Source organism: Myotis nattereri (genome assembly GCF_964212035.1).
Source record: "Myotis nattereri genome assembly, chromosome: 2".
In the NCBI taxonomy this organism is placed as follows: domain Eukaryota; kingdom Metazoa; phylum Chordata; class Mammalia; order Chiroptera; family Vespertilionidae; genus Myotis; species Myotis nattereri.
In genome coordinates this window covers 115,784,341-115,801,654 of record NC_138076.1, presented here as the reverse complement: position 1 = coordinate 115,801,654, position 17,314 = coordinate 115,784,341, and the positions used below count along the sequence as shown (strand labels likewise).

Below are 17,314 nucleotides of genomic sequence, written 5' to 3'. Positions count from 1 at the left end.
ACGAACTATTTCCCGTGCCTGGCCTTCCCCTCCCCTCATCTACACCCATTGTCTTCCTTCTTGGATTTCTTTCTCACAGGTGTGGCCACTCCTGTCATTCTCTGTGGGTCAGTGTCATCATGCTGGCAGCAGCGGGCTTTCTTCTGGGAACTACTCCCCCCACGGAGGCTGTGTTCAAATGGCTCTCAAGGGTGGCCAGCCAGTGTCCTCCTCACCTCAGCCTTGCCGAGTGTAACTAGACAGGCTTTCCCCAGAGGGACAGGGGAAGGGGCAGGAGGTCAGGGAAAGGCACAGGCAGGAGGGGCGACAGGAGACTGGGAGGTGAAAAGTTAAACAAACAGGGAAATAGATGTCTGAACAGTTTCTGGTTGCTTTCTGGAGCAGCTGTTTACCTTGAACGGTGAGGTATGCTGAACTTTCCACAGACCCCTTCTGGTTGGTGGCTTTGCAGTGATAGACGCCTTCATCCTCTTCTGTAACTCTTTCAATAAACAGCGTGCTGCTTCCTGGTCCTAAAATAATTCCTGAGAAGTGAGAGATGTTTAGATTAGTGGGCCTGGACGACAAACAAAAACAGCTCCTTTTGTGACACAACCCCCTTCCTATCATTATGCATTCAGACAAGGAAATCCGAGCTTGGGCTAACCTGGGGCAGGACTGCTTATTTGCTTTTTCTAGCCCAGGCTTTTTAATAGCACCTTCACCACCCAGCAGTGCTCTGACCCCCAGCTTCGGGGATACACCAAGGCCATTCACTGTGAAAGAAATGAGATGGGGCTGCCATACCAAACTTCGAAGCGCAAATAGCAAGAAGGTAGCATTTCTAATAATAATAACTACCACTTACTCATGGCCTGCTACGTGCTGGGCATTACGGGAGACACTTTCTATCTTGAGTTTAGAACCATCTGTAAGGTATTATGGTCTCCATTTTACCAGGAATCTTCAGACCACAGCTTCGAGACCCAGTAGCTTCCACACCAAGGGCTATCACCAAGTACTTATTGAGTGCTTACTCTGCTATTAGTCTGTGTTAGAGACACGGAGTGGGGGTGGGGGAGCAGGCTGAGACACAGTTTCTGCTGAGGAAAGAAAATTAACTCATAACTCTCTTTCTCTGATGCACACCTACACCAGCAAACAAAAAAAACGTTGTAAGAATAAAAATGAATAAATGTGGCACAACATACACAATTAAATGCAAAGTCTGTGGTAGGGAGGGAGATGAGTGAGGATAGGAATACTCAGGGAAGGTGGCATGAAGAAATGGAGGCCGCAGGCCTTGAGATTTGAAGGGTTAGCAGAGGTGACGGGAGAAAGTAAGGCTTGGCACTGAAAGAAACATGCATTGAGCGATAAAGTGGGCCTGACCAGACTGTAGGATATATTTTATTAGTTTAAATAGTTTGTATTCCCCCTGATTAAAATGTATTCAATATAGAAAATTTGAGAACCAGTGAAAAGCATAAAGAAGACATAAAAAAAAAAGGAAAACAACCAAACCTGGAATCTTATCCCTCAGATATTTTTCCTTTAGTCCTCTAAGTGGGATTTTTTTTTACACAGTTGATTCATTCACATAATAAATATTTTTGAGCTCCATTATTAGACACTATTCTAGATGCTAGTAATACAATAAGCAAGGCAAGTAAATCCTTGCCTACAAAGGGCTTAAATGATAGTTTTAGAGAATTAAAAATAAAGAATGTAATAGTAAGTAACTAAAAAGTCTGAGAAGGAAATAGACCCCGGTTAAGGGAACCATGGGTTAAGGAGGGTGAGGGAGCTATTGTAGACGGGGCGTTTTAGGAAGGCTCTCTGAGGAAGTGACGTTTGAGCAGATACTTGAAAGATGGGAAAGAGTGAGCCATTGAGAGGTCTGGAAAAGGGCATTTCATTGCAAACATAAAGACCCAGGGGTAAGAATGAGCTTACGGAACGGTGAAAAGACCACTGTGAACAGAGAAGAACAAGCACCCAGAGAGATGAGAGCTAGGAGAGCACACACGCCATGGCACAGATTTAGGATTTTATTCTAAGTGCAGACGAAAGCCACTGGAGGGCTGCAAGACTGCACAGGGCCAGGGTGGAAGCTGGGAGAGCGGTTAGCAAGCTTTTGAAGTTGTCTATGAAAGATATGTGGCTTTATCCTAGAGAGACTATGTTGGAAGTTGTAAGCATTGGTGGTTTGGAAAATATTTGTGAAGGCAGAACCAATCAGCTTGCATAGGGATTAGCATGTGGCAGGTGAAAAGGAGTAATAAATTAATGATTTGAATACCTGGGAGAATAGTGGTACCTTACTTGTGGGGGAGCAGGTTCACAGGAGGAAAACCAAAAGTTCTGTTTTGCACACTGTTTGATGTGCCTATTACATACCCCAAAGGAGGTTTCATTGGAGCTCAGGCAGAAGCTGGGGATTAGAGACAGCTGTATGGAACCAACACACAGAAGGCATGTAAAGCCACACGGATAGAAATAAACCCCATCACTTGTGAGTCCAGATAGAGAAGAGAGCATCTCGTAAGACTGAGCAATGGGACCTTCCAGGAAGAGGAAGCAGCAACAGAGAAGGAGTAGCCCCTGAGGTGGCAAGAAAACAGGAGAGTGGGATCTCAGAACCCAGTGAGGGTGGGAGTCTCAGAACCCAGTGAGGGTGGTATCTCAGAACCCAGTGAGGGTGGGAGTCTCAGAACCCAAGGAGGGTGGGATTCTCAGAACCCAGTGAGGGCGGGAGCCTCAGAACCCAGTGAGGGTGGGATCTCAGAACCCAGTGAGGGCGGGAGTCTCAGAACCCCGTGAGGGCGGGAGTCTCAGAACGCAAGGAGAGCATTCACAAAGGACAGAGCGGCCAGTTCTGTGCAATTCTGCGGAGAGACTAAGGTGAACAGCGATAACTGACCACTGTTTGACAACCAGCCATTTCTGTGAGGTGTGGGAGCAATAGCATGATTACTGCCCCTTAAAGAATAGGAGATGATGAAGTAGAGATCACTCTCAAGGAGGTAGTTGGAGAATGAACTGAGGCCAAAGAATGAATTCTTTTTCAAAATGTGAAATTTTATAGTATGCCCTTGTGTTAATAGGAAAAATCTGAGCGAGGGAGAGAGGGAGAGAGGGAGAGAGAGATGATGCGGGAACAGAAGAAATAATGCTAGGAGTAAAATTTCTGATGCGAGAGGGAATGGAATTCTGTGCCCAAATTGTCCTTGGTTAAGAATAGGGATAGTTAATTCATTTTAACAGGAAGGAAAGCAGAGTATAAAGGAGCAGGTAAATTGGATAAACTGATGATATATATTCTGAATAAATAAGTGGTACTCGTGTTTAAATTCAGGAAGAGGAGGGAATTTTGGAGTTTTGAAGAGAGAGAAAAAGGTGTGAAATAGGGTGCTGGGAGAGAGAAAACAAATTTAGTAGTGAAATGTAAGACTTCTCCTAATTTTTAAATTCTGACTCCCCACTCCCCAATATCATAACATAAGTGTTCCCCCATGCTCATGCGCTGCCGTCACACCCATGGTCGGGTTAGTGTTCTGCCCTGAGGCAGCTAAAAGCCTGGTGCCTCCACCCTCCACCTGCCTGGGTTAGTGGAACATGCAAATCTCAGTCAGAGGGTGGAGGCAGGGGTGAAAGCCACCAAGGCCAGGGGCTGGGGGGAGCAGAAGAGGTGACACCGAGCATGATCTTACATAATCATTCATTATGTGTGTGTTCCCTATTCATTGGCATTGGGTTATATATCTAATTGCTCATAACTATAAATAATAGTGCAATTAGCATCTTTAGGCATAAAGGTTTTTCTGTATTTCAGATTATTTCCTTAGCGTAGATTTCCAGAAACAGATTAAGTCAAAAGCTCTTGATTCATATAACCAAATTGCCTTCCAAAAAGATCAAGCCAATTAACACTTTAATAGCAGTGGATCAGAGACTATTTTATCACCGAACTGCATATTGAGCAATATTATCTAAAAAATGCAAAACACAGAACTTTGCTGGTTTGATAGATGAAGATCATTGTGGGTTTTAAAAAATGAGTTTTATTGATTTTTAGAGAGAAAAGGAGAGGAACAGATAGAAACATCAATGAGAGAGAAACATCATTGATCCGTTGCCTCGTGCACGCCCCCTACTGGGGATCGAGCTTGCAACCCGGGCATGCGCCCTGACAGGGAATTGAACCATGACCTCTTGGTTCATAGGTGGACGCTCAATCACTGAGCCACACCAGCCAGGCTGTTGTTTTAATTTGGGTTTCTTTGCACATTCTTGCATGTGTTTGGTTGCCATTTTTATTTTTATTTTATTTTCCCAGCACCTTTTGCCCCCTCTATTCCCTCTTCCCCCTCCACCTGTCCATTTTTATTTTATTTTATTTTATTTTAAATCTTTATTGTTGAAAGTATTGCATAGGTCCTCCTTTCCCCCCTATTAACCTCTTCCAGCCCACTTCTGTCCTCCCCACAAACCCATTTTTATTTTTAAAGCACCTGTTTTGAGTAGTTGAAAAGGTGAGTTCAGATTAAGGAGAACTTTGAAATCCTGGCTGAAGAGCTTCCATTCAACATAGAAAGAAAGAGAGCATCAAAAGATTTTTGAGCAAGGAAATGACACAATGAAAGCAATGTTTAAGGAAGTTTAGTCTAGAGAGATAATGCAGGATGGAGAGGAATGAGGAAAAAGTGGCATCTGGAAAGCCAGCTCCCCAGTTATAATTCAGGCAGGGGGTGGTGAGGATCCAAATGTGGAGAGTGGAGAAGGAGGTGGAGAAGAAGAAATGGAAACAGATATTATGTAGGAACAATCTAAAGGAATTGGTGCTTTGCTGGATACAGGAATAGACAGATGAGCTCCAGAGGGTTTCAGTGTTCGAAGCCCAGATGACAAGAGTTCTCCTCTGTAATCTTGGCTAACTCATCTAATCTCTTTGTGACTGTTAACCCATCTGTAAAGTGAGAATGATACCTGCTTTGCCTATTTCATGGTATTGCTATGCGGTCAATTGAGATAATTCAAGTGAAGCTTTGAAACTTTGAAAAGCTTGAGATATGGAATATGTGGCAATCACAGAAAGTAAACGTATGCTTGGTAGTGGGTGGTCAGGGGCAATGAATGTTTATAATAGCAGCCATCTTGTTGCCCATAATCATGTCTTGCAGCAGACCTGAACCTCAACCAATTTTTCTATCACTCAAATCCCAGTTTAAGGTCAATACCCTGAACAAGTGAAGCCAAAGGACTTAGAGTTCAGCCAAGGGGACAGATGTGGAATTGTGGAGGTGAGAGGATAGTGCCAAGGAAGCTGATGAGCTAACGTCCTTTGGCTCAGTTTCCTCTTTCCATCCGATGGAGGGGGGCGATGAGGCAAGAGGATGTCCAAAATCAGCAAGCGAAGTTCTTCTTTCTGACTTGCCTTCACACTGGACCATAACAAATGGCACAGACACTGGCGCGCCACCATCAGACAGACCACTCAAAATCTCAGCCTCTACTCTCGCTATTTATTTCCCTTCTCACAAAAACAGGCCAGTTATTACCTACTTACTTTTTTTCTCATAATTCAAATCTTCTGCCCTTACTTACTCATAGGGGCCTCCTTTACTTTCTTTGATGCCTTTACTGATTGCTACTCACTTCCTATGACCCAGTTCCTGTGACACAGGCTCTGTTCTACCGAGGAACTCACCTTTTTAAAAGGGCTCTTTTTTTTAGTTCATTTTTTTCATTGTGATTGATTTTAAACATTAAAAAATACAGGAAAATATGATCGATGTACCCACCGTTAAGTTACTCAAATGTCAACATTTTGCCATATTTGCTTTAGACCCCTCTCTCTTTCATATGAATAAAATGTGTAGCTTATCCCTCCCTTCTCCCACTCTGTCCGAGGCACCACTACCCTGGAGCTGGTGAGTGCCATCCTCCTGACCGCATTTTTTACATGGGTTTGTGTCTCTATAAAATACGCAATATTGGTTTGTGGGTTTCAAAATTTTAAATAAGTTGAATCATACAGCATGTATAATTTTTTCAACTTTTTTTTTTTTTCTGTTCAACAATGTTTTAATATTCACCCTTGCTGACACATGTAGCCGGAGTTCATTTTTAACTGTATAATTTTCCATTGTATGAAAAAAGCCACAGATTTTAAAAAATTTATTTCTTTGCTCTAGAATAGATAGGCTGTTTTTACTGTTTTGCTACTACGAAGAAGGCTACAGTGCACAGTGGACACAGCTCTGTGTGCGGAGTTATGCACATCTCCCAGTGCTGGGTTACAAGGTAATCCCATTTTCAGTTTTACTAAGTATCACAATGTTGTTCCAAAAGATACCAGTTTACAGTTTAACCAGAAGTGAGAAGAGCTTTCATCTCCCCACATACTTACCAATAATTGGTGTTATCATATTTTTAAAAAACAAAAACATTTACATCAATAACATATTTTCATAATTGTATAGATATCTGTAAGTAAATTATAAATAATTTATTTGTAATTAATAATATACCTTGGAGATGCCGCCTGTAAATTTATTTTTAATTATTTTAATTATATTTTTCAGTTAGAATTGACATTGAATATTATTTTATTTATTTATTTTTAAATTCTCACTTGAGGATATTTATTTCATTGATTTTAGAGAGAATGGGAGAGAGAGGGAAAGACAGAGAGAAATATCAATGTGAGAGAAACACTTCGATTGGTTGCCACCTGCACCTGCCCTGACCAGGCTGGAACCTGCAACCAAGGTACGTGCCCTTGACTGGAATTGAACCCGGGACCCTCTGGTTTGCAGGCTGACACTCTATCCACTGAGCCAAAACACTTTGGACTAATATTATTTTCTATTAGTTTCAGGTGTGCAGCATAGTGGTTAGACAATTATATAATTTACAAAATGATCCCCCTGATAATTCTAGTACCCACCTGGCACCATACGTAGTTAGTACAATATTATTGGCTACACTCCCTATGCGGTACTTTGCTGTACTTTACATCCCCATGACTATTCGTAATCACCAATTTGTACTTCTTAATCTATCTTTTCACCCATCCCCCCAACACCCTCCATCTGGCAACCCTCGATTTGTTCTCTGTATCTGTGAGTCTGTTTGTTTTGTGTGTTCATTTATTTTGTTCTTTAGATTTCATGTATAAGTGAAATCATATGATATTTGTCTTTTTCTGTTTGACTTTATTCACTTAGCATAATACCCTCTAGGTCCATCCATGTTGTTGCAAATGGTAATATTTCTTTTTTTATGGCTGAGTAATATTCCATCAGATATATGTACTAGTACAGTGCCTTCATTATCCACTGTTCTATTGACAGGCCCTGTGGGTACTTCCATATCTTAGCTATTATAAATAATGCTGCAATGAACATAAGGATGCATATATCTTTTCAGATTAGTGTTTTGGATTTCTTTGGCTATATACTCAGAAGTTCAATTTCTGAGTCATAAGGTGGTTTTATTTATTTATATTTATAAAAAAGATTTTTATTGATTTCAGAGAGGCAGGGAGAGTGAGAGTGAGATAGAAACATCAATGATGACAGAGAATCATTGATTGGCTGCCTCCTGCATGCCACACACAGAGGATCTAACCTGCAACCCAGGAATCAAACCATGACCTCCTGGTTCATAGGTGGATGCTCAACCACTGAGCCATGCCGGCCGAGCTGTTTTTAATTTTTTGAGGAACCTTCATACTGTTTTCCATAGTGGCTGCACCAATTCGTAATCCCACTAACAGTAGGAGTTTCCTTTTTTCCACATCTTTGCCAACACTTTTTCGTTGATCTATTGATGATAGCCATTCTGACAGGGTTGAGGTGATTATGGTTTTAATGTGCATTTCTCTGATGATTAGTGGCACTGAACATCTTTTCATATGTCTGTTGGCCATCTGGTTGTCCTCTTTGGAGAAGTGTCTATTCAGGTCCTCTGCCCATAATTTAATTGGATGTTTTTGGTCTTGAGTTGTATGAGTTCTTTATAAACTTTGGATATTAACCCTTTATCAAATATCTTCTACCATTAAGTAGGTGGTCTCTTCGTTTTGTTGATGGCTTCCTTTGCTGCACAAAAACTTCTTACTTTGGTGTAGTCACATTTGCTTTTCCTTTTGTTTTCCTTGCCCAAAGAATCATTTCAGAAGGAATACTACTAAGAGAAATGTTAGAGAGCTGACTTCCTATACCTTTTTCTAGGAGTTTTATGGTTTTGAGCCTCACATTTAAGTCTTTAATCCGTTTTGAATTTATTCCTGAATATGGTAAAATGGTGGTTTGGTTTCATTTTCTTGCACGTATCTTTCCAGTTTTCCCAGCACCATTTGTTGAATCGACTGTCTTTACCCTGTTGTATATTCTTGCCTCATATATTGGTTGACCATCTAGGCATTGGTTTATTTCTGGGCTTTCTATTCTGTTCCATCGATCTACGTGTCCACTTTTGTGTCAGTACCACGCTGTTTTGATTACTATAGCCTTATAGTATAGTTTGATATTAGGTAGTGTGATACCTCCAACTTTGTTCTTCCTCAAGATTGCTGTGAGTATTTGAGGTCTTTTGTGGCTCCATATAAATTTTAGGGTTATTTGTTCTAGCTCTTTGAAAAATACCATTGGTATTTGGATAAGGATTGCATTGGATCTATAGATAGCTTCAGGTCGTATGGACATTTTAATGCTGTTAGTTTTTCCTATCCATGAAAATGATATATGCCTCCATTTATTTATATCTTATTCAATTTCTTCAATATCTCATGCTTTTCCAAATACAGGTCTTTTACCTCCTTGGTTAAATTTATTCCTAGGGTGTTTGTGTTTTTTTTGATGCAACTATAAATGGGATTGCTTTCTTAATTTCTCTTTCTGATAGTTCAATATTGGTGTAAAAAATTCCATCTATTTCCTCAAAAAACTAAAAATGGAACTCCCATTTGACCCAGTGATCCCACTTCTAGGAATATATCCCAAGAAACTAGAAACACCAATAAGAAAAGATATATGCACCCCTATGTTCATAGCAGCACAATTTACAATAGCTAAGATTTGGAAACAGCCTAAGTGCCCATCAGCAGATGAGTGGATTAAAAAGCTGTGGTATATCTACACAATGGAATACTACACTGCGGTAAAAAAGAAGGAATCCTTACCATTTGCAACAGCATGGATGTAACTGGAGAGCATTATGCTAAGTGAAATAAGCCAGGCAGTGAAAGAGAAATATCACATGATCTCACTCATTTATGGAATATGACGAGCAACATAAACTGATGAACAAAAACAGATCTAGAGACAGAGAAGCATCGATCAGACTGTCAAACCTCAGAGGGAAGGTAGGGGAGGGTGGGGGGAAGGGGGAGAGATCAACCAAAGGACTTGTATGCATGCATATAGGCCTAACCAATGGACACAGACACCAGGGGGTTGAGGGCATGAGTGGGGGGTGGGGGGCAATGGGGGAATAAAGACACGTATGTAATACCTTAATCAATAAAGAGAGAGGAAAAAAAGAGATATAAACTTCCAGTTATAAAAATGTAAGACACAGGATGTAATGTACAGCATAGGCAGTATAGTCAATAATATTCATAATAACTTTGTACAGGGACAGTTGGTTACTAGACTTACTGTGGCAATCACTTTGTAATCTATATAAATGTCAGATCGCTATGTTGTACACCTGAAACTAATATAATGATATATAGGTCAACTATACTTTAATAAACAAAAAAAGTTTTGCAATCATAAGAAAAAGTTTGTCTATTAGTCATGAAATTTTTAATTGTATAAGGATGAAAATCTTTGACAGCTTTCTTAAATAAAGATGCATTTCTACAATGTAAAAAAAATCCACCTATTTACCTTGGTCAGTGTGGTTCAGTGGTTAGAGTATCTGCCCATGCACTGAAGGCCATGGGTTCCATTCCTGGTTGAGAGCATGTACCTGGGTTGCAGGTTTCATCCCTGATCCTGGTTGGGGTGCATGCAGGAGGCAACCAGTGCAGGAGGCAACCAGTAGATGTGTCTCTCTCACATCGATGTTTCTCTCTCTCTCTCTCTCTCTCTCTCTCTCTTTCTCTCTCTCTCTCTCTCTCTTTCTTCCCCTCCCCCTCCCTGCCTCCTTTCTATTCTCCCTAAAAAAAATCAATGGAAAAATATTCTTGGGTGAGGATTAACAACAAAAAATTCCACCGATTTCTAAATATTAATTGTGTATCCTGCTACTTTACTGAATTCATTTATCAGTTTGAGCAGCTTTTTGGTGGAATCTGTAGTGTTCCCTGTATATAGTATCATGCCATCTGCAAATAAGTCAGTTTTACTTCTTCCTTTCCAATTTGGATGCCTTTTATTTTTTCTTGTCTGATTGCTGTAGCTAGGTTTCTAATACTATATTGAGTAAAAGTGGTGAAAGTGGACAATGCTATCTTGTTCCTTAAGGAAAACATTTTTAGCTGCTTCACATTGAGTATGTTAGTAGCATGTTATTTAGTCTCTATGTGTTTGTGTATTTTTCCGTTTTTTCTTGTAATTGATTTTTAGTTTTATACCATTGTGGTTGGAGAAGATGCTTGGGATGATTTCAATCTTCTTAAATTTATTGAGGCTTTTTTGTGTGGCTTAACATGTGGTCTGTCTGGAAAATGTACCATGTGCACTTGAAAAGAATGTATATTCTAATGCTTTGGGGTGAAATGCTCTGAACATATAAATTAAATCCATCTGGTCTATTGTGTCATTTAAGGCCACTGTTTCCTTGTTGATTTTCTGTCTGAAAAATCTATCCACTGATGTCAATAGGAATTAAAGTCCCCTACTATGACTCTATTACTGTAGGTCTCTCCCTTTATGTCCATCACTATTTGCTTTATATATTTAGGTGCTCCTATGTTGGGTGCATAACTGTTTACAAGTGTTATATCCTCTTGTTGGATTGATCCCTTCACCATTATATAAAGTCCTTCATCTATTATTATAACTTTGTTTTAAAGTCTATTTTTGTCTCATGTAAGTATTGCTACACCAGCTTTTTAAATGTTTCCATTTGCATGAAATATCTTTTTCCATCCCTTTACTTTTAGTCTGCATGTGTGTTTTGATCTGAAGTGCATCTCTTATAGACAGCATATATATGGGTCTTATTTTCTAATCCATTCAGCTACTCTGATTGGAGCATTAAGTCCATTCACATTCATAGTAATTATAGGAATGTTGTTATTGCCATTTTATTATTCATATTTTTGTCCCTTTTTATCTTTTTTTCTTATTAAAGAAGTTCCTTTAACATTTCTTGTGATACTGATTTGGTGGGGATGAATTCATTTAGCCTTTTGTTGTCTGGGAAATTCTTTATCACTCCTTCAATTTTAAATGAATAACCTTAGTGGGTAGAGTAGTCTTGATTGCTTTTCATCACTTTGAATATTTCATGCTAATCTTTCTAACCTGAAAAGTGTCTGTTGAGAAATCAGCTGACAGTCTTTTGGAAGCTCTTATAGGTAAATAACTATTTTTCTCTTGATGCTTTTAAGATTCTCTCTTTGTCTTTCACCTTTGCAATTTTAACTATGATGTGTCTTGGTGTGGGTCTCTTTGGGTTTATCTTGTTTGGGACTCTGTGCTTCCTGAACTTGTATGTCTTTGTCCTTTGCTAGGTTAAGGAAGTTTTCAGTCATTATTTCTTTAAATAGATTTTCAATCCCTTGCTCTCTCTCTTCTCCTTTTGGTGTCTCTATGATGCCAGTGTTGTTACTCTTTTTATTATTATTATTATTATTAGTTAAGGTATTACAAATGTGTCCTCATCCCCCCCATTAACCCCAACCTCCCCTCCTCCCCACCCCCCGCCCCACACACTCATGCTCCCATCCCCCTGTTGTCCATGTCCATTGGTTTGGCTTATATACATGTATACAAGTCCTTCGGTTGATCTCTTCCCCTTACCCCCGCCCTCCCCTACTTTCCTTCTGGGGATTGATAGCCTGATTGCTGTTTCTCAGTCTTTGGGTCTGTCCCCTTTCATCAGTCTATGTTGTTCTCTATAATCCACAAATGAGTGAGATCATGTGATATTTATCTTTCTCTGACTGGCTTATTTCACTTAGCATAATGCTCTCCAGTTCCATCCATGCTGTTGCAAAAGGCAAGAGTTCCTTTTTTTTTTTTTTTACTGCAGCATAGTATTCCATTGTGTATATGTACCACAGTTTTCTAATCCATTCATCTGCTGATGGGCACTTAGGCTGTTTCCAAATCTTAGCTATGGTGAATTGTGCTGCTATGAATATAGGGGTGCATATATCCTTTCTGATTGGCGTTTCTGGTTTCTTGGGATATATTCCTAGTAGTGGGATCACTGGGTCAAATGGGAGTTCCATTTTTAGTTTTTTGAGGTAGCTCCATACTGTTCTCCACAGTGGCTGCACCAGTCTGCATTCCCACCAGCAGTGCAGAAGGGTTCCTTTTTCTCCACATCCTCTCCAACACTTGTTGTTTGTTGATTTGTTGATGATAGCCATTCTGACAGGTGTGAGATGATAGCGCATTGTCGTTTTGATTTGCATCTCTCGTATAATTAGTGACTTTGAGCATGTTTTCATATGTCTTTTGGCCTTCTGTATGTCCTCTTTCGAAAAGTGTCTATCTAGGTTTGTTGCCCATTTTTTGATTGGATTGTTTATCTTCCTTTTGTTAAGTTTCATGAGATCCCTGTAAATGTTGGAAATTAAACCCTTATCGGTGGTATCATTGGCAAATATGTTCTCCCATGTAGTGGGTCTTCTTGTTGTTTTGTTGATGGTTTTCTTTGCTATGCAAAAGCTTTTTATTTTGATGTAGTCCCATTTGTTTATTTTCTCTTTAGTTTCCATTGCCCTAGGAGCATTATCAGAGAAGAAATTCCTTCGGCATATGTTTGCGATTTCACTGCCTGTGGATTCCTCTAGTATTTTTATGGATTCCCGTCTTACGTTTAAGTCTTTTATCCATTTTGAGTTTATTTTTGTGTATGGTGTGAGTTGGTGGTCTAGTTTCATCTTTTTGCATGTATCTGTCCAATTTTCCCAACACCATTTATTGAAGAGACTGTCTTGACTCCATTGTATGCTCTTGCCTCCTTTGTCGAATATTAATTGGGCATAGTGGTTTGGGTCGATTTCTGGGGTCTCTATTCTATTCCATTGGTCTATATGTCTGTTCTTGTGCCAGTACCAAGCTGTTTTAAGAACAGTGGCTTTGTAATACAGTTTGATATCTGGTATTGAGATCCCACCTACTTTGTGTTTTCTCAGGATTGCTGCAGCTATTCGGGGTCTTTTTTTTATTCCAGATGAATTTTTGGAACGTTCGTTCTAGATTTGTGAAATATGCTGTTGGTAATTCAATGGGGATTGCATTGAATCTATAAATTGCTTTGGGTAGTATGGACATTTTGATGATGTTGATTCTACCAATCCATGAACACGGTATATTCTTCCATCTGTTTATGTCTTCCTCTATCTCTTTTTTCAGTGTCCTGTAGTTTTTGGCATATAAGTCTTTTACCTCCTTAGTTAAGTTTATTCCTAGGTATTTTAATTTTTTTGGTGCAATGGTAAATGGGATTGCTTCTGTAGTTTCACTTTCTGTAAGTTCACTATTGGTGTAAAGAAATGCCATGGATTTCTTAGCATTAATTTTGTATCCTGCTACATTGCCGAATTCATTTATTAAGTCGTTGTTACTCTTGATGTTGTTCCAGAAGTCCCTTAGGCTATTGTCAAATTTTAAATTATTTTTTCTTTTTGCTGTTCTGATTGAGTGTCTTCTGCTACCTTGTCTTCCAAATCACTGACTTGATTCTCTGCTGCATCTAATCTGCTGTTAAGTCCTTCCAGTGTATTTTTTTTTATTTATTTATTTAAGGCTCAGTGCATGAAAATTCATGCACTGGAGGGGGGCATGGTTCTAAGTCTGGCCTGCCCCCTCTCACAGTCCGGGAGCCCTCAGGGGCGGGAGGCGATCCGGCGATCAGGGGAAGGCAATGCCACCATCACACCTCTGCTGCTGCCATTGCCGGTAGTGCAAGCCTTGGCTGACCCTGGTTATCTAAGCCTCAGGCGACCCTGGGTGGCTGGGCAGCTGCCATCCAAGGCTTGCCTGCACCTTGGGCCGGCCCTGGGAGGCTGGGGGGCTGAGGGGACTGGGGGACTCCGGAGGCAGGCGCATGGCAAGGCCGGGCTGAGGGGACTGGGCGCCACCATCTTGTGGCTATGGGTGCCACCATGTTTGAGGGTGTGGCAGTCAATTAGCATATCCCCTCCTTATTGGCTGCGGGTGCTGCCATCTTTGCAGCCTGCTGCTCAGTCATTTGGTCATCCCTCACTAACTCCCCTGCAAGCCTAGTCGCCCCACGCAGCCTGCTGCTCAGTCATTTGGTTGTCCCTCACTAACCTCCCTGCCGGCCTGGTCACCCCAAGCAGCCTGTTTGGTCATCTGTTCGGTTGCGAGGGTCGCTTAAGCTTTTATATATATTTATTTATTTATTCATCTTTATTGTTGAGAGTATTACAGGTGTCTGCCATTTTTCTCCCATTGCCCCTTTCCATCCGGTTCCCACCCCACCCCAGGCCTTCACCAAATTATTTTCTGTGTCTATGGGCTATGCCTATATGTCTTTAAGTTCTTTGCTTAATCTCTTCCCATCTACCCTTCCTTCTGAGTTCTGTACCATGCTTCTATGCCTCTGGACTTATTTTGTACATCAGTTTGTTTTGTTCATTACATTCCACATATAAGTGAGATCATGTGATACTTGATTTGGCTTATTTTGCTTAGCATAATACTCTCCAGGTCCCTCCATGCTGTCTCAAAGGCTAAGAGATCTTTATTTTTCACAGCTGCATAGTATTTCATCCTGTAAATGTACCACAGTTTTTTTGTCCATTCACATACTGTTTCTAGATCTTAACCATTGTAAATAGTGCTGCTATGAACATAGGGGTGCATATATTCTTTCAGATTGGTGTTTTGTGTTTTTTAGGATATATTCTTCAGTTATTTTATTCTTCATTTCTGATTTGTTCTTTCTTATAGTTTATATGTCCTTTTTTATGCTTACTATCTCTGTTGATGTTCTTACCAAGTTTATCTATTTTTCTTTAAATTCCTTGAGCATCCTCTTAACCATTGTTTTGAACTGTGTCTGGTAGATTACTTGCTTCCATGTCATTTAGTTCTTTTTCTGGAGATTTCTTTTTTTTTTTTTCACATGGGACACGTTTCTTTGTCTCCTCATCTTACCTGTCTCTCTGTGTTTGTTTCTATGTATTAGTAGATCTTCTATGTCTCTAAGTCTTGGCAGGGTGGCCTTATGTAGTAGGTGTCCTCTGGGGCCCAGTGGCATAGTCTCCTTTAGCACCTGAGCCGAGTGCTTCAGGAAGGTCCCTTGTGTAGGTTGTGTGTTCCCTTCTGTTGTAGTTGAGTCTTAATTCCTATTGGCACATCAGTGGGTGGCACCCTCAGGCTTGCTGGCTGTGAGGATTGGCCACAGTCATAGTGTACAAGCTGCTGTCATAGGCTGACTCCACAGAGCAGGATGTGCCCAGCGGAGACCTCCCTTTGGGTGTGCCACTTATGAAGCTAATTAGGTGGTTCTCTGTTTTGAAGCTGGCACCTGGGTATGTTGGTTCTGGGGCCTCTTGGGAAGGACTCGGGGGCGGGTCAACTTCAGATGCTGCCTGTGACAGTCCAAAGCTATCTGTTAGTAGCTACAAAGTGATCTGAGGTTGGTAGCTGCCTGTGTTAGGCCTGGATGTGTGTGGGAGGGGCCATGCTGTGATCTGAGACTGGCTGCAACCAGTACTGGGCCAGGAACAGGGCAGTAAAAGACCCAACTGCACTCTGAGACCTGCCATTGCCTGCTGGCTACCCATAAGGCTCTGTTGCTGAAAGAGTCCTGGGCTGGGTAAGGCAGAGTCTCAAGGAGTCCCCAGGGTGGGGCAAGTGGTGTTCATCAATAACTAGATTCAGATTTGGCGTCAGAGCTAGGTGTGAAGCTACTCAGCAAAAATCTAAGGGTACTTAGATGCCACTGCCTGGGGCTTGCAGGCCTTTGTGGTGGGACGGGGTCTCAGGAAGTAATCAGGGAGGAGGTAGTGGAGTTCACAGGCTAATGCAGATTCAGATTTGGCTGTGTGGAGAGAGGGCTTAACACGGGGACATTAGTGGCCATCCCTCTAGCCCTTGCCCCAAAGCCACACAACTCAATTTTCTTCCTTTGTCTCTGGCACCCCTTGAGCCACGATCCCTCCACCAGAACCTAAGGTGAGTGCCTGTAAGCGAGTTTGTGTGCTGGCCCTTTAAGAGGGCACCTGGATTTCCAGCAACCTTTTGGCTAGCTCAAAGGACAGAATCCCTGCTGATCTTCTCAGCCAAGTGTTAGGTGGGCTCCTCTTCCCAAAACTGGTGTGTCAGCTGGAGTGCTTGGCATGGGGCTGAGACGCTCCCCCTTCAGAGGGAACCTCTGCAGCTGAGACAACCCTCAGCATTCTCAACTGCAACACCTGGGTGTGGGGCCAGCTAGTTTTGCATCTCCTCCCCTCTTCTCCATTTTTGTTGGCCATTCAGGCTTCTTTTCCTGTGAATTGCCTGTTGATGTCTTTTGCCCATATTTCTATTGACCTATTTGTCTTTTTCTCAATGATTTTAGTTTTATTAAATATGTTTTGGATACTGATGTTTTGTTGGTTTAAATAAGTTAAGTTTTCCCCATTCCATGAATAGTTTTAAACTTTGTTTATGGTGAAATTTTAATACAAAAGCCTTTAAAATTATAACATTGTAAAATTTATCAATATTTTCCATTATCCTTGTGCCGTTACTTGTTTAAAAATTTCGTTTTCTACTCTGATATGAAGTATTCCCCTTATATACTTTATTCTAAAAATTAAAGAAAATTCTGTTTGAAAGATCTATTTAGATTTCTGTCTTTTCTCACTTAAGTCTTTAATTCACCTGAATTTTTTGGGAAAAGGGGGATATGTGTTTGATTTGAGGTAGAAATCTGATTTTCACCATGCAAATAGCCAATTATCCCAGGATAATTTACTCAGTAATCTGTTCTCTTCCCACTGGTTGTGGTGTCAGTTCTTTCAGATGCTAAGTTTCCATATATTTGTATTGTTGTTTTCAGGTTCTTTATTTGTTCACAGTGACCTCTTTATCCATCCCACACAGTTATGGTTACTTGAGAATACATTTTGATATTTGGTACGGCATGATCCCTTCTTCTTCTAGGTAGATGAGACACACCTTTG

General features: G+C 40.8%; 1 protein-coding gene across 1 annotated transcript in view; it reads right to left on the bottom strand.

Moving 5' to 3' along the window:
- The window catches only part of FLT1 (fms related receptor tyrosine kinase 1), a 197,052-nt gene that overhangs the window by 60,810 nt on the left and 118,928 nt on the right, over positions 1–17,314 (bottom strand). Inside the window, exon 15 of the mRNA XM_081083615.1 lies at positions 393–524. Coding sequence (XP_080939741.1) covers positions 393–524 — 132 coding nt within the window. The remainder of the gene's footprint in view (positions 1–392; positions 525–17,314) is intronic.